The sequence below is a fragment of the Lagopus leucura genome, unplaced genomic scaffold, assembly GCF_019238085.1.
Source record: "Lagopus leucura isolate 7727_CA_CO unplaced genomic scaffold, USGS_WTPT01 Super-Scaffold_100016, whole genome shotgun sequence".
Lineage (NCBI taxonomy): Eukaryota > Metazoa > Chordata > Aves > Galliformes > Phasianidae > Lagopus > Lagopus leucura.
The window spans coordinates 10,827,594-10,850,414 of NW_024962270.1; the positions used below are offsets into that span (position 1 = coordinate 10,827,594).

Here is a 22,821-nt window from a genome sequence, read left to right on the forward strand (position 1 = left end):
CATGAATGTAATGTAGCAGGCCCTGGATAAAAGAATGTATCTGTTAAGAAATAGTGATGTCATTTGTGAGCATCCTGGGGCAAGAGCAAAAACTGAAAAGAAAAAAGAAAATGCAGGAATTGTGGCATTGTCCAGACAATTAATGACTGAACTAAATCACTTTGAAACATTGAAATGTACTGGGCCACTTAAATCTTCTTTCCATTCCAGTTAAATTTCTGAACATTTGAAGCATTTTTTGTAACCCTTGATGACATCTATTGCTCTTACAGAAAAATGCTTGTTATGCTTAGGGCAGTAATGCACGCTCCTTTTTATTGTTTAATTTTCAGTGTCCTTGGACAATCAGGAAGCTGTTGTTGTGTATCAGCCTCATCTAATTACAGCAGAAGAGATCAAATGCCAAATCGAAGCTGCAGGTTTCACGGCATCTTTCAAAAAGCAGCCTAGACCTCTTAAACTCAACAGTGTTGACCTGGAAAGGTTGAAGAATACTCAGACCAAAACTTCTGACACAGCACCACTGAAAGAAAACACAAGAAATGGGAATGATACAAAGACTGCTGTCTTCAGAATCGATGGCATGCACTGCAATTCATGTGTCCTCAATATTCAAAGCACCATATCAATGCTCCCATCAGTAACAAATATAGTTGTTTCATTAGAGAATAAATCTGCTATTGTAAAATACAACCCGAACTTAATTACCATAGATGTACTGAGAAGTGCCATAGAGGCAGTGTCCCCACAGACATTTCAAGTCAGCCTCCTTGACAAATATGAAAATGTAGCACTTTTCCCTGCACTGGCGTCTCCACTGAAGTCTGTGAAGGATGCTGGCCAGCCCCTTACTCAAGTCGTTGTGATAAACATCGAGGGAATGACTTGCAATTCTTGTGTGCAGTCTATTGAGGGAGTCATTTCCCAAAAGGCTGGTGTAAAATCTATTAATGTCTCTCTGGCAAATAGTAATGGAATTATAGAATATGACCCTCTGCAGACATGCCCAGAAGATTTGCGATGCTCCATAGAAAATATGGGGTTTGATGCTTCTTTGCCAGGTAATGACATATTAAACTTCTAAAAGTAGCCTACAGACAGGAGGGGAATCAAATCTTTGAAAAGGTAAATAAGAGCTGGACAAGGGGAAATGTTTTAGGTTGAGAGAGGGGAGATTTAGGTTGGATGTCAGGGGGAAGTTCTTTACTATGAGAGTGGTGAGGTGCTGGAACAGCTGCCCAGAGAGGTTGATGGATGCCCCATCCCTGGAGGTGTTCAAGGCCAGGTTGGATGGGGCCTGAGCAGCCTGGCCTGGTATTAAATGGGGAGGTTGGTGGCCCTGCCTGTGGCAGGGGGAGGTTGGAGATTCATGATCCTTGAGGTCCCTTCCAACCCAGGCCATTCTGTATTTATGTTTGGGATTTGATACCACTGAAGATGAAAATAGCAGTTAGCATGTTGTACTTCCTGCACGTGGAGAGAAGCTTTATGTCTTCATTGTTAGCGAATGAGTTAAGTGTACATGTAACACTTCCTTGAAGATTCTGAACTGAATAAGAAATGATGGAGATATCTGGAAATATAAATAGGAATATTGATGTTCAAATGGTGTCCCAATTTGCTGCTGCCTGATATTCATGAAATGAACGTGGAGGGTAAAAGGGCCTTTGCAAGCTGCTAAGAATAGTAGCTTACTGGGCTAGTTTCTTTAGTAGCAAATTATTAGAGAAAAACTTGTGAGGAGTAACCAAAGGGCTGTAACCTGACTTTGATGTGATTGAGAGTGACAAAAACCTGAAGAGTGTGGATATCAGTGAAGAAATTAAAATGTAGCTTGCCATTATATCTGGTATGCTAAAAGTAATTGCACAGTGGGAACAGATAGCTAGGTGGCAAAATCCAGAAGGTTTACAGAGATAATCCAGGTGAGTATTAATGGGAAGAGGCTTCTTGAGGGATCAATGAAGCTTCATTTTTCTTATTCAGTAAGTTTTAAGGAATAGAGCAAGTGAGATATTTTATGGGAGTAACCAAAGTAATAAAGCCACGTACTCACATTTAATTCCTTTTATATTGCTCCTGCATAAATATAGCATCTGAATTGATATGAGAAGCAGCTGTCTGTGGTTTGAGAGCCATTCTCTAAAGCCAAAAACACTGAATTTCTGTACAAAATGTGTATGAACCTTGTGCCTCCGGTAAAGTCAATAAAATTACATATAAAGCTAAGGTTGCAAAGCAGATGTCTAGCTTGCAACCTATCAAAGAGGATAAAGGATGTACCACAAGATGGATGAATACAATGAGGAAAAGCAAGTGAAAAATTTTAACGAGACAGGCAAAGTTTCAGTGGTCTGAACACCATCTGAATTGGAAAAAATCTTTGTGATCATCAGGTGCAACCAACAACCCGACCTACAGATTCCCTTCACTGGGCCACAAACTTCATGACCAAATTTTAGTTAAACTTCTGCACTACTTAGGCACTACTTCTTTCACCTGTTAAAATGCTAAATCAACTTGGTTTTAGGTTCTTTTGTTCTTATAAATTCTGTACTTTGTGAATACAGGATTTTAAACAAGCAGCTGTCATGAAGTCGCACAGCAAATACGATACCGTGAGTGCCTGAATGTTGACTGCTGTTCACTATCCTACGTTAGGAATGGGCCTGAAGACAATTTCTTCACACTTCATTGGACTGAGAAATGTTGCTTGGAACAGACAGTTAGATATGGCCATGACTTTCTTAATAGAAAAGATAAATCAAGACTGGGGGTTTTTTATGGCTCAAGTATTGCGAAAATATGTGATAAAATAATCTAGAAGATTTTGCATGTTTCCATGATCTGTGGAATCTTTTTTATAATTTTTTTAGCCAGCAGTATTTCTGTAGCCTCATAAAACAGTGCATCAATTACCAACTCCATCAAAGCAACTGATACTGGTATTGCAGACTCCTCGTTCATAAAATAGTCAAATTTTAATTTTCTGGCATGAGGATGGGGGGAAAAAAAAACTGCCTGTTTTTGGTTGGTACCACTTCAAGTGTACAAATCAATGCTATATTTTTAACATGGCACTCTAAACTTAGCCTAAGTTTGATCACTTTCTGCCCCTGGCAAGGTTTAGAGTTGCTCTATTGTTGATGCAAGCTGGACTCTTTTTGCCTGAAAATGTGTGTGTAGTAATGCCTTACGTAGTACCAGGTCATAGGTAATTTCATCTTCTGTATGTAATGGCACAAATTTCAATCTCTTTTTCAGAAAAGACAGGACCGCCTGTGGGAACTCAGCCCACACCCAAAGAGCAGCCAGAATCTGCTGTGCCTACCTCCAAAATGTTACAGGGCTTTGTTGCTAAACAGGAGTCCAAGAGCCTGTCAAAGTGCTACGTCCAAGTCACAGGAATGACATGTGCTTCATGTGTAGCCAACATTGAGAGAAATTTGAGAAGAGAAGATGGTCAGTATGATCTGTTACACTTCTAAGCATTTCTTTTAGAGAACACATTTAGTTTTTGTACTGTTTGTAATTGGTGGTTTGTCAAAAGAAGTACTGTTGAAACAAATTTCTTAAGAGAGAATGCAGTCTACTTGCAGTTGGCTCATAGGATGAGAAGAGAATGTAATTCTTGGTTCTGTGTTGGCATGCTGGCTGGCGACTGCCCTTGCAAAAGCAGGAGCTGGGTTACTCTAAAGAGAATGTATAGACATCAAATATGAATCCTCTTGAAACTGAAACAGATCTCTTCTATTGGTGTGACTTGCCCAGATCTGCAAACTAAAAACCAGAAGCATTTATGTCTGTATTGCAAATGGAACTATTAGAGAACGGCAGTATTAGTATGGAAGTATTATTAGTATGGCAGTATTAAAGAGAGGTAAGCTAATTTTAGCTTTGCAAGTCAAGACAATGATGTCTGTCTTTCTGTCAGAGTGTAAATTTGCAGGAACGCATAGTTGCATAAGTATAATGAGGAGTCATTATTATAGACCGTACTTAATTATCATAATGAAGATGGATATATTCCAAGTGAACCTGGAATATTGTTTTTCCATCCTAAAAGCTTTTTGTACTTTCCTTTTAACTTAGTACAGTAGGATTGCACGTTGTTAGATTTACACTTTCCAAAGCACGTTCATTCAAATTCTCTTTTGTGCAAAGGGAATTTTGAAATGCTATAATTAAATCAGAAAAATAGGCTGAAGTATATTTTAGAAGGTTTTTTCATAAGTGGGTCATCTTTTCATACAGAGTAAATGATTGTTTGTAATTAAATGGTAAACACGAGCTGCGTGTTTTCCAATTGCAGTAGTACTTTCATCGTTCACATCTGCACTCCCAAGCTTTTGTTGCACTGGTGATGTATCTTGCAGAAATGCTTGATTTCATTTGTATGTACCTGAAATGTGGTAGATTTCTCAACTTCATTGGATTGCTGTTGTGCTGTTACATTATCATAAACACAGAGGCCTGTCTTAAACGCCAGCTATTTTCACATCCTTCTTTTCTAGGAATACATTCAGTACTTGTTGCCCTAATGGCAGGGAAGGCAGAGGTGAGGTACAATCCTGCTGTCATACACCCTTCAGCTATTGCAGAGCTCATACGGGAACTGGGATTTGGAGCGACCGTGATGGAAAGCAGTGGTGAAGGAGATGGAATTCTGGATCTTGTTGTAAGCTAGTAATTAAAAACAACCTACCCTTGTCTTTATTTTTATCTATTGAACACAATTGTGTAATCATTTGCTTCTTAGTGTTTGAAAAATATAATAGAGCTTAATGTAAAAAAATAAATAAAATTCAAACCATAGGAGTGCATTAGGTACGTATCACAAACTGTGTATTGATTTTAAGGTTGTCCTTCAGACTATGCTGGCTCAAACTACTATGCTGAAGTCAAAGAGAAACCCCTGTATTTTGGTGGAGTTATTCTGTATGTTGCAGGATTTGTCTATTTATTATTTTGTAGCTGAGTCTAGCACAGAGGTCCCAGCTCTGAGCATAAAGAGGCAGCAGAGGTTCAGCAGAGCTTAATAACTAAGTCTTCCTCTGTAGTGCTCTCATCCTTCATAAATGATCCTCCAGTGTTGCTGCTCCAGACCTCAGACATAAGCAATAAGTAGGTCAGGGTAGTTATAAGCACATTTTCTGTTTCCTAAAGATGCATTAACTTTTTGCTTTGACTAAAGGAAACCTTTATTTTACAGGTGAGAGGAATGACATCTGCTGCTTGTGTGCACAAAATAGAATCCACCCTCATGAAGACTAATGGTGTTTTATACTGCTCAGTAGCTCTTGCAACCAACAAAGCACATATTAAATACGATCCTGAGATCATAGGTCCTCGAGATATTATACAAGTGATAAAGGTTAGTTTTGTGAAGGCACCACGTCTGATAAAATAACTGGTGTCTTTTGAATAGTTTCATACTCCACAACAGAGGGGAAAGCTATCAAAGGGAAAAAATTCTGCTCCACCACTGTCTTGCTCTCAGTGCAGATTTCTGCAGGTAATGTGAGCGTTCTCACAGCTCAGAAACAATGCTCCATTAAAGAGAGAAACTGGGGAAGCCAGGCTATTTGAAGCTAACCTGTAGTTTTGCAGGGGAGTAAAACGCTGTAGCAGAAAAGAGATTAAATAAATTACATGACATTGTCCCTCATTTTCTGTACTTCAGGAATAATCATTTTTTGAAAGTCACGTTTCAGACTTGCATTTTAATGTTTTAGAAAAGTTGATTTCTACCTCAGGCTATGACTTCTTGAGTTGACCTGTGCAGAGATAAAAGCAGTCATCTAAAACTAACAAATGAATGAAACAAGTTAATGAAACAAATCATTTGATTTGTTGTGCAGGCTGGTGCTATCAGTAATACGTGCATAAGTTACTAAGAGTGCAGTTAGTCTTGAAAATTTCACTGTTCTCATTTATTTATTTATTTATTTATTTCTCCTTAGGATTTAGATTTCACAACTGCTTTAGTGAAAAAAGATAGATCTGCTAGTCATCTAGATCACAGACAGGAAATAAGGCAGTAAGTATTCCTGAATATATTTAGATTATATATAAACATCTTTGCTTTTTTGGTCTATTTTCTCTTTTAGTAAAGTTTATGAAATTTTGTTAGTCTGTAAGGACTTGCTAGCTAAAATGTTATTCAGCACTTGACAGCAAAACAAATGTATTTATTTTTAAACCTAAGGTGGAGAAGGTCTTTTTTTGTGAGTCTGGTTTTCTGTATTCCTGTCATGGCGATGATGATTTACATGATGGTTGTGGACAGTCAACTCTCAGATGCTCACAGACATCTCAACATGAGTAGTGAGGAAATGGAGGCCATTCACTCCTCTATGTTCTTGGAACACCAGCTCCTGCCAGGACTGTCTGTTATGAATTTTCTGTCATTCTTACTCTGTGTCCCTGTACAGGTAAGTGGCAATATGGTAAGACAACTCCAAGTTTGTTGGGGTTAGGCATTCGAGATGAAAAACATTGGGAAATTAAATTTGACAAGTGACTGTTCTTACTCTAGAGGAAAATACTTCTGTGGTGCCACCACTGCTGCTAACATAAACAGTGCTGGGGACTGTTAAGGACAGGTCAATCAGTGTGTGGGTGCTATGCAGTCTGACAGCATCTGGGCAGCTTGTCTAGCTGTAGCCAGTGGGCATGGGAAGGAGCTGGTAGAACTACGTGGAGATGAGGTGATCCAGGAATACTGAAGGGAAGATCTAAGATGTAGCTCTTGAGCAGAGACGGGACTTTGTTCAGTAAGTGATGGAGAAGATAAATGACCAAAAAAAACCCCAAAAATTGCTTCTCAGCAAAATACTGCTGCTGTGTGTTACGAATGTGTGTGCAGAATATAACAGGTGCCATTACTGTTACAGATATTTGGAGGCTGGCACTTCTATATACAGGCATACAAAGCATTGAAGCACAGAACTGCAAACATGGATGTGCTCATTGTTCTGGCAACCTCCATTGCGTTCGTCTACTCATTTGTAATTCTTCTAGTTGCAATGGCTGAGAAAGCAAAAGTAAACCCTGTGACTTTCTTTGACACACCTCCCATGCTGCTGGCATTCATCTCGTTGGGCCGGTGGCTAGAGCACGTTGCAAAGGTAAGGGACATAAAAGTACTTGTGATGGGCAAAAAGAGCATAGCGTGGCAGTTGTATTTCAGACAGTTCTCAGTAGTGATGGTAGAAGGCTGAAGTTTTGTGCTGCCTACAGTACATAGTAAACGTTTGTTCTTGACATCATTGAATGGAAAGCAGCATATCTACAAGCTGTAGGACACTGAGTATAATTTCAGAGTGGTGCATACTTCAAAAACACAAAAGCCTTGTATATTTTTTAACCTTTTTTTGTTATGAAATCATCCTCAATAACTGAACTAGTAAAAAATATGAAGAAATACAAATCCATTTTCAGAACTTATTTTCTTAACAGTAAATTGCAGCATATGAAGTTGTTGTTTACCCCACAATTTTTTTTGCAATACCATAGTCAGAAAAATATGAAAATTATTATTCTAGGGTAAAACCTCAGAAGCACTGGCACGACTAATTTCATTACAAGCTACTGAAGCAACTATTGTTACCTTGGGCCCCGATAACATTCTCTTAAGGTATCTTTGTCATTTGCGTTTTCTATTGTTCCATTTTTGTTGATAATTTATTAAATTCACAGACAAATGTTATAATTCTGTAGAACTATGAAGAAAATAACTTCAGATTTGCTGGTAGATTTGTATTTGAAAATGATAAAATGCAGAAAAGTAAGCATCACTGCAGTTTGTTTTATTGGAATCTTACTAATTTTTGCTAATAAGGAAATAAGTGGATTTACTCAGCTGGAAGGTAAACTAACATATAATAGGCTTAGTGCTCTGTAAAACAGCCTTTGTTAAGCTCACAGGGGTAACTGGTGGAATTATGCTTTATGTGCTTTTGCCTGGGTGGCTTCAGTTAACAATGGCTTGTTTGAAAACTCTCCAGTGAGGAGCAAGTTGATGTTGAACTGGTTCAGCGGGGTGATGTTGTCAAAGTGGTGCCAGGAGGCAAATTCCCAGTGGATGGTCGTGTTATTGAAGGACACTCTATGGTAGATGAATCTCTTATCACAGGTGAGCATTTGTTTTGTTTGCAAGTGTAAACATGTTTTTGTTTTCTTTTAAATGAATCTGAAGATGAAAAGTTTAACTTTTTTCTCAGTATAAGAGTCAGTAGTTATTACCAGAAATAACAGTGCTGCAAAAGCTCCATCAGTTATCTGTTGTGGACCTTTCCTTAGGTGAAGCGATGCCCGTGACTAAGAAGCCTGGCAGCACAGTTATTGCTGGTTCCATTAATCAGAACGGATCGCTGCTGATTTCAGCAACCCATGTTGGAGCTGACACAACTCTTTCACAGATTGTTAAACTTGTGGAGGAGGCCCAGACCTCAAAGGTAGAGTAGCATCAACCTAAGCATTTGGGTTTTGTTGTAGTTGGGCATCAGCACACCAAATTGTTTGCAAAATGCTAAGGTTGTTTAGATTTGAATTGCAGCTGGACCGTGAATTTTGGTTTTGTTTCTTTTTTTTTTTTAAACTGAATGAGAACTTTGATATGATTCACTGTTTGAAATCTCATCGTTTTACAGAGTAAATATGTAGTTACAAAGCATGGTTTGCCAAATGTGCTGATATTTTGTTTATGATTGTTTGTGTCTGAAGGCATAGAAGACAGTAAGAATGGTGTTGATGGAGCTGACACTTGTTTTTTCTTTTTCCTAGGCTCCTATACAACAATTTGCAGACAAAATTAGTGGCTACTTTGTTCCTTTTATTGTGGTTGTCTCTGTGGTTACCCTCTTTGCCTGGATTATAATTGGATTTGTGGATTTCGAAATAGTAGAAAAATATTTTCTGGTAAGTCAGTCTCCTTCAGTGACTTCTGAAATATTTCATATATAATAAGCCTGCAAATTTATTAGGCTGCAGCAGTCCCATTTTTAGATTATCCTTGCAGGTTGTTGGGTGGAAATGCATGAAATTATTTTCATCCCTCTAATTTATATTTATTTTGTACTGTGACTTCGCTCTGACGTTTTCCCATACAGAATGTTCAGTTCTGCCTCTAGTTTTCTTAGCATAGCTGTGTGTAAATCCACCTTTGAAATCAGTGGAATTCATATCCATGTGAATGGCAGAGGAGGTTGAGAATCCTGATTTGTACCTTGGGGTTGTTTAGCTCTCGTTTTTTTTCTGTGGACTAGATTTCCAGTCAGGTTGTATTAGTTGCAGGAGAACGATCTTTGTGCCTTTGCTGTGGCATAAACTCTTGATGAGGTATGTTTTATTGAAGTTCAGAAGAGCTGTCGTAGAGCGTGGTCCCTTATTTAAGAAAATGTCATCAATAAAACAAGTCAGGAGTATAGGCTGTATGTAATGAAGTTTGGATACTAATAATGAATTTTGTAATTAATCTTAGCTGTGGCATAATTTTCCCTGTGCTTTCAGTTTTAATACTTCATCTTGCATGTTTGCAATTTCTACTTCTTTTTCCAAGGGTGATGTGTAGTTAAATGCATTGTTTTCATTGCTGAATTTCTTTTGTAAATAAAACGAATTTCTGTCACTAGGGGTACAATAAGAGCATTTCTGCAGCTGAAGTGATAATCCGCTTTGCATTCCAAGCCTCTATCACAGTCTTGTGTATTGCATGCCCCTGTTCCCTGGGGTTAGCAACCCCAACGGCTGTGATGGTTGGTACTGGAGTAGGAGCTCAGAATGGCATACTGATCAAAGGAGGAGAGCCGTTAGAGATGGCACATAAGGTAAGAAACGGGGGTTTGTTGTACGCAAGCTCTGAAGGCTGGTAGCAGTAGCATTTTGCCAGTTCCTGCCTGAGCAGAGTTCTACATCATTGTAAACAGCAAATTAGAAAGTTGGATTAAAAATGAGGTTTTCCAAGCTAGTTGTGCATGGAAGCTTTTGTCACGGAATGATGTCTTCCTGTTTTGCTGCAGGTAAATGTGGTTGTATTTGACAAAACGGGTACAATTACCCATGGCACTCCAGAAGTGATGCGTGTGAAATACCTCGTAGAGAGTAATCGACTGCCACATAATAAAATGCTGGCAATTGTGGGAACTGCAGAGAGTAACAGTGAACATCCTCTCGGAGCAGCAATAACAAAATACTGCAAAAAGGTAAATGGTGTAGGCAAAATTGTTTGTATTACAGATAAACCTCTCCTGCATGAATTGATGAGTACAAATGGTCTTGAGTCATTTAGGAAACGATGGATGTATTCAAATGGAATATTGAAAATTGTGAGGCCATTGTAAATCCCTTGATCGTATTCTGGAGTCAGTGGATACTCACATTTACATTTTGATTATAGATTGAATGTTTCTCTGCTCTCCTGCTTAGATTATACTTTAACTTGTGAATTTTGTAAATGTTGCATGTTTCTATATATTTAAATTTCTTTGCTTTTTTCTGCTTTTTTGTTTTGTTTTTTTGTGAAGGAACTGGGTTCAGAAACCCTTGGGACATGTACAGATTTTCAGGTAGTTCCAGGCTGCGGCATTAGCTGTAAAGTCACCAATATAGAACCATTGCTCTACAGGAAAAATAAAATGGTTGAAGAAAACAATATGAGAAATGTGACACTTGTAAAAGTTGAGGAACACGAGGAGGAATTGGTGCAGCCTGCTCTGATTATTGATGCTGACTTACCAAGTAAGCTGACTCCAGTTCATAGATTAAATATATTGCAAGACGCCTTTGGTTTTGGATCTTAGTCAGGATCCTTAAGAATGAGATTCTTTTCTTTCTGCCCTGGAAAACTGGACTTGCATCAAGTCGCCTATGAAATAGAGTTGGCCGTTTCTTTATTTCATGGTCACACATCACTCGGGATATTTGGATAAAAACATTCTGTTGGTATAAGTGCAACTGAAGTTATTAACTATGGAGTTGGAAAATCATGGGGAATTGTCTCTTAGCTCTCTCTTCTTTACTTACTAGTTTCATCCCAAGTTACTGTTTGCTAACGAAAATCATGTTTATTTGCACATCTGTTTTTCAATCAAGAGCAGCTCATTGTTAGATCTTTCAACTGTATTAGAACAATAAATTAAAAGCACCGAGAAAGAGACTTTCCTTTACTGCCCCATGACCTGTGATTCTCAGCCCACCAAAGTAGTAACTGCCTATTGCTGATGAAATGTTAGCAGTGTTCTTGTCATGAGCACCTGAAAAGATGGATTTGAAGGGGAAAATTTGTCTCTTTCAGTAGTGCTTAAATTCTTCACTAATATTTCAGTGCATACTGAGAGACCACGAGTAGGATTAGCTGGCAGGAAGCTTCCTAATCATCTGTATGATGGCAAGAGTTTTTCTTTCAGCTGCAGTTACTTCTCAAAAATACTCTGTTCTCATTGGTAACCGGGAATGGATGAACAGAAATGGCCTTCTTGTTAAAAATGATGTTGACAAAGCCATGATTGAACATGAGAGGAGAGGTCGCACAGCAGTTCTCATAGCTGTTGATGGTAAGTTCATTGCCGTATCCTTCGTTCAGAGGTTGATTAGTCAGCAGTTAAATAGAAACTGATAAGTAGTAATGCCTTAACAGTTACACCTGAAGTAGACTAATGGGATGAAAAAACATGATTAGCTAAGTTTTGAAACATTTTCATATTAGAAAACCTCTTCCTGCCTTTCTCAGTTGAATAGGAGGTGTGAACTTAAGGTAAGACTTGAAGGAGAGCAAAGTAGAGGAAAGGAAGAAAAAAACAATTCTCCTGTTGGACAGTCTGTACTCTGTGGCCTTTAACACTGCTGCCCTGATAGCTGTTCACATTTCACCTTTCGTTGTCAATAGCAGTGTTTCTGCAAGTGATCTTACTAAAGAAAACGTTACTTCCCTTCTCCCATCACAAACTCCCAAAAAACCTAACTTACTACAAACTCCTTTGTGTTTTTAAGGAGTGCTGTGTGGCTTGATAGCTATTGCTGATACTGTAAAACCAGAAGCTGAGCTGGCAGTCTACACATTGAAGAATATGGGTTTAGAAGTTGTTCTAATGACTGGTGACAACAGCAAAACAGCAAGATCCATTGCCTCTCAGGTATGCAGTTAGGTCTGTGTTGTGGTTTGAAGCTTGCTACATTCCACTTGCAGAACAGATATTGTCATGCTGCTACTGCATGTGGCTAGCATAGAAATGATGTGTGGTGAAAATGGTAATGTATAGTGAATAAGAAGGGGGACTGAAGAATCCTTTTTGAATGGGAGTAATGTTAGCTTTGAAATGAGACTTATTTTCATATCAGATGGGTTTGGTCTTTGGCTCATGAGCATGGCATTCGGCCTCTATAGTACAAGCTACCACCTCTAATAATGCGATAGCTAGTGAGAAAGCTATTCTGGTGTTCTCTCTCTCTACCTTTCCCCATAGGTTGGCATCTCTAAAGTGTTTGCAGAGGTTCTTCCCTCTCATAAAGTGGCCAAAGTGAAACAGTTACAGGATGAAGGAAAACGGGTGGCCATGGTTGGAGATGGTATCAATGACTCCCCAGCACTCGCTATGGCTAATGTGGGAATTGCTATTGGCACGGGCACTGATGTAGCCATTGAGGCAGCTGACGTGGTTCTCATTAAGGTAAGAAAGAGGTGTGTGTGATAATTTCAATTGCATTGGTGTAGCACCTTCATGAACAATTACAATTAAGTATTGTCTTTGTCTTGATGTTTAGTAGTGTACTTGTCCCATGAAGAAATCTTTCCTTATTTTCTGCTACAAATTTGGGGGCAGTTAGAGCTTGGGAGTGGCCAAGGAACTAAAAAGTGAGGTGACTTTTGGCAGTAGTGAGTTATACTTAAAGAACATATGGTAACATCTCCAATGTTATAGTCACTTCTTCCCACATATCAACAATACCTTGACAGAGAGGTAAACATATAGAGCTGTACCACATAGACGGTGCTGTGTATGTTCATTTGGGTTGTGGGGATGTCTGGAATAAAATTGGTGCTCATTGTATGAGCTCTATGCAGACATAATAGATCAGCCTACAGAAAGTTCAGCACGTGTAGCCTGTTAACATCCGGTACATGGCAGTTAGCTTTAAAATGGGAACGTGGTGGTGGTGCACATGTGCGCTTTTTATCTCTGACATTCCCAATAAATGTTAACTTCCAGGATGACTTGATGGATGTGGTAGCAAGTATTGATTTGTCAAGGAAGACTGTCAAAAGGATCCGGATCAACTTTGTCTTTGCGCTAATTTATAATCTTGTTGGAGTTCCCATAGCTGCTGGTATGTGAATGTTTCCCTGTGATAATGAGATTGTGCTCAGTCATTAGATGACAGCAATTTATTTCTGTATGGAATAGAATCCATTTTCTTGGTTTCTGACTGACATTAAGTGCAGAGTTCTGTGCCTGCAGTGTGCAGTGACGTATTTCCTCTCTGATATTACAGCTATTATAGATGCACCTGGCACATAAACCCACTTTAAAATAAACTGTTCATTGAGTGAGCCTGATCTTGTGAACAAACATTTTACTGAAGGCTGGCAAGGCGTGCCTACTTCTATATATCATACCATATAAATGACATATTCAGATGCATTCGCTTATGGGTTCTGCCTGAGCTAGAATATAAATATTTACATTAAGCATTTGTCATTTAACGCTGTGCTGAAAGTATATTCATAAATATAATTGAAATGGAACTAAAATTAGACTGTTTAGTGGAGTTTGGGTTTTTACAGAAGACAGTGGATTTGTACTTGAAGAATGCCATGTTCCTGCCCTGAACTCATCATTTTCTTTTTCTAGGTGTGTTCTTGCCTATTGGTCTGGTTTTGCAGCCCTGGATGGGATCTGCAGCAATGGCTGCCTCCTCTGTTTCTGTTGTGCTTTCTTCTTTGCTGCTAAAGATGTGAGTACGAGCAATGTTGTTATTTGTAGTTTAGATTTGAAGCTCAGACCTTTTTCTCTAAGTGATTGAAAATGAATGTGGGACTATGACACTATGAAATGTGAAACTTCTTGAAGAACAACTTTTGCACATCTGTGGTGGGTTTTCTCTTTACTGGAGAAGAGTAATCAGACCAAAAATGTTTCAGACAGTAGTGTTTAAAAATGTAATTTCTATCATGAAGAGAACTGTAAAAATCAGAAGCGTTCACAATTTAAAATTCCTTAGTGCCCTTTGTATGTTTTGGAGAAACCTCAGCACATGCTGATTTCTGAGAAGTGAGTCTCCCAAAGCAATTCAGCTGTACACAGTGCAGCAGCACTGGGGATTGTTAATACATAAACTAAGCTGCATTTGTGAATGAACAACTTGTTCTTGCTTTGCAGTTGGGAGCACTGGAGTAGGAATGGTGTTCTTTGCAGTTCAGTTAACATGTAGGGTTTCAGGGAGCAGTCTGCTCTCAGTAGATACGCTTTGCTGTTACACGTTTTGCAGATGCTCAGCACCACTAAAGCAGTTCAGTACTGAGTGGTACATGTCTGCCTTACCCGTTCTGCATCCTGACCAAAAAGCACCAAATTAACTTCTTGTTATATAGCTTTGTGAAATCTGGAACTGTTATCACTGTTTAGTAAATGGTATTATAAACGTGGGTGTGCATAACAATAGCACTTACAAGCTAGCTTCTTTCCATATTTTAGTGTCTGTTACTTCAACCTAAGACATGCTGACCTTCTTCTGTTTCTTCCTTTCTTTAGGTACCAGAAGCCAAGTTCTGAGAAACTGGAGCTCCGAGCCCGTGGCCAAATGAAGCAGAAGAGCCCGTCAGAAATCAGTGTCCATATTGGAATTGATGACACTGGGACAGGCACTCGTAAGCTGAGTTTAATGGATCGAATCATCAATTACAGCAGAGCCTCCATAAATTCTCTCTTTTCCGATAAGCGGTCAGTGAACAGCATAGTTCTTAATGAACCAGATAAGCACTCACTGCTGGTGGGAGGTTTTGGAGAAGATGATGACACAATGTTATGAATGATTTCCAAAAGGAAAAGAGAAAGGAAGTAACAAAATGGAAGAATAATCGAAACAACCTGAAAACTGCCTACAGGCTTGTGCAAGCAAAGATCGTTTCTGGACGTCGTTACAGATGCTTTTCTGCCTTTCTGGGGTTTAATTTTATCTATACAGGTATTTCTTTAATGTAGAAAATAAGTTTATTTCCAATGGCCTTCTAGTGTACTTTTTTTTAACTAGACTTGTCAAAAAGAAAAAGAGGCAGAAGCTTGCAAATAGAGCTGTGTTTACATGAAGCTTGAAGTGCAGCATCTTCTGGCAGAATGTCAAAATACAATTAAGGAAACTAAAGAAGCAGAAATGTGTGTTCCAGCCTTTTAAACGGGTTTCTTTATACACAGTCAGATTTAATACTGTGTTTAAAAAAATTTCAGTATTTTACAAATGTGGCAGTTTGTAAGTTCTGTGTTTGCAGATAGATGTGCCTTACTTAAAAACTTCTAGGACTGCTCTTGTTTCCACAGCCTGCATTGTACCAGAAATCATTCCTCTCGAATGCCACCATCTCTTTTATAAATGTCTGGTTCCAACTTTTCTTGCTCCTAGTTTCAAAAGAGATTTAGTGATTGCTTCCTAACATCAGGTTAAACCTGGGTTTAACACTATACATCCTTGCCCTAGTACACTCCTACAAAGATTGTGTGTTTGAAGATCAAACGGGCTGGGCAGCAATGTAGCCAGTGCTTACTGCCAGAATTAACTAGCACTCCTTAAACAAGCCAGAGTAGTTTGGTGTCACACAGACTACCTTTAAAATATTTACAGTCCAGTCTCTGGGGATATCTAACCTCATCAATGAACTTATTTTTCAGATACTGCACTAACACCAGTTGCCTGTAGAGATAAGTGGGCCAGGAATGGTCCGGAACCTGCTCCATCAAGCCAAACCTTTTTAGTTTGGGATGTTCAGATTTAGGCTTTGTGAATTAAGACCAACTTCATTTGTTACAGAACTGAAATCTCAAAATGCGAGTTTGATCATTTAATCATGAATATTAAAAATATTCTCAATGAGAACTAAAGTTGGTGTTCATCACCCAGTAGCTAGCTACCTATTTGGTATTTAGTAAACCTTGTTTTTAAATCCTATGCTGAGACAGCAATCTAAAACAATTATTAAGTTCAATACTGTTGAATTAAATCATAAGATACAAATAATGGTGTAAACATGTGATTCCAAACAGTGCCACTAAAATGTCCAATTCAGAATAGGACAGGGATCTCTGTAATGGTCTAATTTTTAACTTAATCTGTGAGTGCATGGATTGAGCACGTAATAAGTCAAAAGCAGTCTTTACTTTTTAACTTTTTTTAACACACAGGAAAAATACCAGTGTAAAAACAACAGAACTGTGCTGTGGGTTATGTTGTTGTTAGTAGATCGGTATACATTGCTGTATTGCAGTGAGGACAAACAAAATTGATTGCTGCCACAAATTTAAGAAACAAAGTATTTCTGTCTCAGAATTAGGCTCTTAATATCTCTACGTGAGTACAGGTTTTCACTCCCATTAGGTTGTATTTATATGTTGTGTTATGAAATTCTGAGATGCACTACTGCAAAGCCATTTCATGAAGATGTTTTTCTTGGTTTTCAGCAACAAAGCTATTTCTTTCAAACTGGATACTTACCTAAAGGCCAGCAGAATGCTCTCAAGCAGCTTTTTGTGCTTTAAGGCTGTGTAAACAGTTTCCAAAGATTTCAGTTGTCTTGTTAAATGTTGTTCATTCTCAGTGTTGTTCTCAGCAAGATTCTGCAGATGAAACAGGAGATGTTTTGCAAGTTATTGTCTGAGTTTTGCTGATAACGGGTCATCTAAATCACACAAAGGCACAAGGCAGATCCTGACATTCTTTCAGTGACTTCCACTGCTGCGGGTGCTGCTCCAGCCCCTGCTATGGTGCATGTGGTCTGTAAGTGACAGACATCGTGCCCTTACTGCAAAGATACAGCAGTTACATGGGATCGCATCCCTGCTCCGTAGATAAAGCTGCATGAGGAGTTTGTTCCATTCTTGCAAAATACATTTTTAGAGCTGGTATGGGTAGAAACCAAACCTCTGACAGAAGCTCACATGAAGCGATGCCTCTTGCTAACAGCACTGGTCAGGACTGAGCCTGGAAGTCCTTTTCAATCCAGTTTTCCTCTGTAAGAAAACCTGCCTGTAAATGTCTTTTGAACTCTAATTTAGTACACAGTGCATTTAGTGCAGCACAGCTGATTAAGGAAGTCCAGGTCTTTGAGAACAGTTTGTCTGTGCAGCCCTGCTTCTCGCTCGCCTGATGTGTAATAGTGACTTGCAGAAAGCTGTTCTTGTGATGAAAATATCTTACAAGGTGCTTTACAGTGAAGAACCAAAATATTTTTCAGTTTGAATGTACAGTGCAAGTGAAATAATGTGGGAGGTAAATGTGTTCTTAAATGTAAATGTTTTACTATGTAAGTCCCTTACTCCTCTTGTAGACTGTTTGAGTTCAAGAATCTAAAATATCTCTTGGAAACATAGTTACAAATGGAATTATGTATTACTCGTTTGTTTTGTTTTCTGTAACTATTTATAAAACCTGTTTTATTTAAAGATACATATATATATATATATATATACACACACACACTCTTAAGGCTTTAAGCATCACTCCGAATCTTACCAATAAAGTTTTAAAAGTGTAGACACTTGAAATTTTAAATGAAAAGGAATGTGAAGCTGGCAGAACACAGTGAAAGCAAGCAATTTTATTTATTACAGATGTTGCTTAAAACAAGTTCCATCCTAATGCTTTAAATTTGAATGGAAGAAAGAACGCTATTATGGAATGTTAATTTAGTACTGTTACATTTCTTTATATTGAGGAAAATGCAGTTTCATAATTCTCATTCTTTTAAGATTGTTCCTCCATTCTTATAGTGATAATTATAAACTGTATAATAAAAGATCTATCTTTAATCATGTTCTGTGATCTCCTTTACTTTGTGTGCTGACTTCACAGATTCTGCAGCTAGCTGTTCAAAATTTGTTCCCATCCCTTCCTCCACACTGTTAAATTAAAGGGCAACACGTGGCATCTCTGGGACATGGTGATGTTGGATTCACCATGCAGCAGGTTGAAGTGTGTGTGTACAGGATGATTCTGAAGGCCTTTCATATTGCATGCATTTTGTCTTTGCCAAGTAAGAACTCACTCTGAAACTGGAAAGGTGAAGCAGTGTTGTTCTGGTTTTTTCCCCTGATTTGGCTAAGGATGAGTAGTAGGGTTTTCTTACATGTGCTTGCAATGCTACTCAGCTGCATGCCCTTCAGCTGCATGCCCAGCCTACTTGAAAGAGTGTGTTTGAGTGAAAGCTGGGAAACTGGGGAATAATCCCTACATAAAGAACATCTCATTACAGAATGAGAGTAGTTGGTGTTGGAAGGCTGCTGAAGATTGTGAATGGAGCACAAGAAGTGCAGATCTTACAAAGCAGGTGCCACAGCGGGTTGCCCAGTACTGAGTCTTGTCAAACCTTTCAGTGTCTCCACCACTGCTCAGAGCAGGGGAAGGAAAAAAAAGCTTTCCTATTTTGAGATGAAACAGGAATTCCTGTGTTTCAGTTCGTGCCTGTTCTCTCTTGCTCTTTTTGCCTTTACTACGGAGAAGAGTCTGGCTGAAGTGCCATCATTCAGGCAGTCACACCATGTCTCAAGGAAAAGTGTCAGGCACGAACCTGTGAGAAGAGCTCAGAGTGAGTACTCCTGTCTGTCTGTAGTGGAGATGGCCAGGCTCCGTCCACAGAATACTTCTTGGACTGGGCACAAATCCCCTGCAGCAGTGCAGGAATTACTCTGATCAATATTTGAAGGAATGAGGACTGGTAACTGAGGAAGGCTCCCTTCTCAGCTCTTCTGTCCAGCTGCCCTTTTTACTTCACTGTAACCCTAACCTGGTCCTCAGGCTCTGGTCTCTGGCTGGTGTTTTCTCCAGGGTATTTTCCACTTTCCATTGCCCCTCCACTGCCAGCCCACCAACATCTGCATCTTGACATTGTGAGCCAACAGAATAAAACAGGAGGCATTACTTTCAGAGGAACCCTCATGTTTGTTTTTAATCCCCGCCCAAGTGCTTTTATTTTAGTATAGCTTTTAGTATAGCTAAGTTTATTTTAAATGCATTCTTCCCTGTTTTTTTTTCCAGTAGCATTTTTAGAAAATGTCTCAGCAGAGCAGTCTGAGAGCCCTGAAGGTCAGGCTTTGAGGCAAAATTCAGCATCTGCCCAGATGCCAGAGCTGTGCTACTGTCAGTGTTCTTTTTTTTCCTTCCAGTTAACTGGATAATTTTAGTAGCTATGAATTTATATCATGTCTTCTAGATGACAAGTGAGAACTCCTGAAGAGGATAAGATTTTTGTATCCCATTAAGTGCATAACTAAAATGAACTGCTGAACAAGAGCTTGAGAGCTGTGTGCATACACGTCCAGATGCAAGAGAGGGGACTTGTAAAGAGCAGGATTCTGCACAGAGCTGTGGTTGGCTGATGCTTCTGAGAAATGGGAGAACATTCCTTGCTGTAAAATGCTTGAGTTCAAAATAGGTACAGTCTGCTGAGCCACTGAACTCAATAGGCATCTTCAGGGAACAGAGAACAGGCTGCAAATAATTGTGTCTTTGTCAGAGAGGCCTTATCTGCCAGAGCAGCAGAGCAAGCAGAGCAGTCAGTCTCCCATGGCCAGTTTCACAAGATAAAAGCAGCAAAGAAGGAAATCAGTGCTACCTTCTTTCTCCTCTGTTGTATCCCGTGCTTCCACAGCCTGCCTGCCTAGCTATGTGAACTTTGGTTTGTGCTCAAAGCAAATATCCTCATTAAGAAGGTAAGAGAAACAGGCAAAAAGGACCAGATTATTTCAGCGTTCAACAGTTAGTGAGCAATTAACAAAGCAGACATTACATCAGAAAGTTTAAGAGCAATTAAAGAAATGTATTAAAACATAGTAAAGCAAATCGGAAAACAAAGTGAAAAGGATTAGGCGATGAACACAGAGGGAGCACCTGGCAGAGTCTGGGGAGGAATATTTGCAAGGGGAGGCAGAAAAACCTTTTCGTTGTTCCTTGCTGGAGCAGTGAAACCCCTGGGCAAGTGCTGGCACGCCATTAGTGCCCAGTGAGCAATCGCGGAGCTCCCCACAGGGGGCCCTGTTCCTTAAAACGTCTGGAAGCGGCATCTGCTGCGCGGAAAGCCTGGGCGCACCGGGAGCCGGGCGGTCCGTGCTTCCGTCGGTTCACCCTGCGTTCCGAACTGCACAATAAGTTACGTTCTGCTCGCCGTCCAATCGCTGACGGAGCTATTGCTGCAATAAGTGGGGATTTCTCTTTTTATTATTTCCTGACTGTTGGTTACACTGATTTGTTGTCCCTTTTTTGATTTAGGCAGTAGTAAATGTCAAGAGCAAAACACAGCTGGTTGAATTACAATAGAGAAAGGTGCAGTTCAGGTTCCTTCCTGAACATCTTCCATTTCAAGGAGAAAGTCAAAAAGCACCCTCATAGCTTTCTTACAAAATTATTACCTTGCAAATTCCACTGAAACCTGTTGGTTGGTTTTTTTTTAAGTATAAACTTAAACTACAGACAGTAGTTCTAAAAACAGGATGGCTGCATCACGTGGCACAGAAGACCCAGATAAGCGGCCTCCAAGCCCTTCTGCTCATTTCATTTAAACACGAAGGCCGGTGTACAAAAGCCCACAGTCTGTCTAAACTTGCCGCGATCTCATTCCTTTTGGTGAAAGCAGGCAGGATGGTGCAGATGATGGCTGCGTCCCTGAAAACTACATTTCTGCTTCATGTTCCCAGAAATGACTCACCACAGTGCTCACACCACATCCTTTTTTGCTTTTTTTTTTTTTTTTTGCTTTTTAAAATTATTTTAGTTTACCTGTTCTTTGCCCTCCTGAGTTTGTTGTATCAGTTACTTTAAAAGCACAGGGTTTGAACTGTTTGCACAGGCTTTTTTCTTTAAATATTTGCAGTATATTGTAGATATTTCACAACACAGGAAGGTCAGAAAGGTGACTCAAACGTGGAAATGAGCTTTGAGTCTTGAACACACATCTGTAATGCTTCTCCTTTCTTTAATTTCTTGACAACGCACACAATCCCAGCCATATCCCATTTGAAATTATATTCTTCCTCCTCCCCACAAGTTCTTATGTGACTTCTTCCCACCCTTTCCCTCCTGCCTGCTTCCTAACAGAGAAAGAAACAAGCAAACATAAAACCTGAGTCCACCTTACAAATGATGCCTGCAGTGATGCCCAAAATCAACGGACCCTTATAGCTGCACTAAGCTCCTAATTTCAGATTATCAAAGACATTACACAGTACTGGCCTCTTATATATTTGTAGTGGATTTAGTCCTAGTGAGTTGCATTTTATTGGTTGTTTTCTATTATTCTTATCCTTGTAGGATACTGCACTGGAAGAGCATGAATGCTATTCCTGTATTTCTATTCCTGTATTTCACTTCTATGTTGGAAATAGTTTTGAAGTATTTTTACTATTTGATTCTTCCCAAATTCAGTCAAAATGACTTGTGCAGTCCTTTATTCCTGACCACTCTCTGCTAACTGAGGGCTAGCAAGAGTCTCACTGCCCCTTCTCCTCAAGCAGCTTTGCCATAAAACCACCTTGCATCTTGTATTACTGCGGGTGCTCAGGTTACTGTGTGCACTATGACATTTCTCCTTCATGCTTTTTTACTGCCAAGAGATGGCACACAAGCTTTTCAAAAGAAGGCCTTGTAATACTGAATGAATTCAAGTACTGAAGAAAGCAAATCTGGACTGTGGGAAAGCTGGATTTGGGACCAGTTCAGCATTTGATTTGGTGGTGATCAGCACTATAGCATCAGTGGTGCTGGACTGCCCAGCTTACTGGTGATACAGCGCTGCACTCTGGTCTCTGCCTTACAAGATCCCTGCTGGCTACTGGAGGTTCAGAGCAGGTTTACTAATCTGGATCCACTCTAGGTTTACTTTGCAGTGTATTGAGACCGTTATCTGACCTATTTTAATTTGAACCCAGACTACTTTAAAGTTGCAGATAATGCCAGGGGGATTGGCAAATAACTTGGTTGTATGGACGTTTCTGACCTGCCTTGAGGCCTGTCCACCTTCTCGGAGCCTTCAGACACCCCTCACACCACAGGGCTCCTCAGCTTCTGCTCCAGCACTGGTGGGATGTTTCAGTCCACATGTGAGGGAATGCGTTAGTTTTGGTCTCTGCATACCTTCATGTTTTGATTCTTGTAAGCACAATTTTGTGTCCTCTTCTCCCTGTTCTGTTGCAGACTGCTCAGCCACGCGTAGCCCTGCCTTCAGCAAAGAGCAGAACAGCAAAGATCAAGCATTTGACTTGCTAACAGGCCTTCCTCACAAGCGTCTGTTGAGTGAGAATGGCAACGCATCAACCTGCCGACAAACGTTAGGCCGAGCCACGAGTCGTCAGTTCTGCTCTTGGTCCTTCAGCCCCAGCTCAGCGGGTCGGTGCCCACGCTGCAGCTCAAGGCTCCCCTCCCGCAGGCACGTCTTCGCCCTTTCTGTAGAACTGGCCCTAAAATAACACCTAGAAGCATTCATTTCGATGAGACTGGAAATGAATGGGGATTCATTTCAGCGCAGCACCGCGAGGACGAGGCCCGAAGTGCCGCATGCCCCTCCTCACCCCGCGCCGCCCCCACGCGGCGGCGGCTCCGTGCGGGACGTGACCAGGCCTCCGCCGC

At 39.9% G+C, this 22,821-nt stretch overlaps 1 protein-coding gene and 1 long non-coding RNA gene across 3 annotated transcripts in view; one reads left to right on the plus strand and one right to left on the minus strand.

Annotated features, from left to right (window-relative positions):
• Nucleotides 1–18,014, plus strand: part of ATP7A (ATPase copper transporting alpha) — a 28,245-nt gene extending 10,231 nt beyond the window's left edge. Inside the window, exons 4-23 of the mRNA XM_042876445.1 lie at nt 333–1,061; nt 3,265–3,462; nt 4,515–4,678; nt 5,213–5,374; nt 5,964–6,040; nt 6,209–6,434; nt 6,897–7,130; nt 7,548–7,639; nt 8,010–8,137; nt 8,305–8,459; nt 8,788–8,922; nt 9,636–9,830; nt 10,023–10,205; nt 10,527–10,740; nt 11,409–11,555; nt 11,992–12,134; nt 12,465–12,668; nt 13,209–13,326; nt 13,851–13,953; nt 14,751–18,014. Coding sequence (XP_042732379.1) covers nt 333–1,061; nt 3,265–3,462; nt 4,515–4,678; nt 5,213–5,374; nt 5,964–6,040; nt 6,209–6,434; nt 6,897–7,130; nt 7,548–7,639; nt 8,010–8,137; nt 8,305–8,459; nt 8,788–8,922; nt 9,636–9,830; nt 10,023–10,205; nt 10,527–10,740; nt 11,409–11,555; nt 11,992–12,134; nt 12,465–12,668; nt 13,209–13,326; nt 13,851–13,953; nt 14,751–15,027 — 3,884 coding nt within the window. The 3' untranslated portion in view covers nt 15,028–18,014. The remainder of the gene's footprint in view (nt 1–332; nt 1,062–3,264; nt 3,463–4,514; nt 4,679–5,212; nt 5,375–5,963; nt 6,041–6,208; nt 6,435–6,896; nt 7,131–7,547; nt 7,640–8,009; nt 8,138–8,304; nt 8,460–8,787; nt 8,923–9,635; nt 9,831–10,022; nt 10,206–10,526; nt 10,741–11,408; nt 11,556–11,991; nt 12,135–12,464; nt 12,669–13,208; nt 13,327–13,850; nt 13,954–14,750) is intronic.
• LOC122182838 lies at nt 216–22,768 on the minus strand. 2 transcript variants are annotated; one of them, XR_006180023.1, is made up of 3 exons: nt 22,330–22,768; nt 16,702–16,823; nt 216–523 (listed from the first exon to the last, which is right to left on the minus strand). It is a non-coding gene; the product is annotated as an uncharacterized LOC122182838 (long non-coding RNA). The 2 variants fall into 2 exon arrangements; XR_006180022.1 differs by lacking the exon at nt 22,330–22,768 and adding an exon at nt 20,138–20,327.
• Between the last annotated feature and the right edge of the window lie 53 nt (nt 22,769–22,821).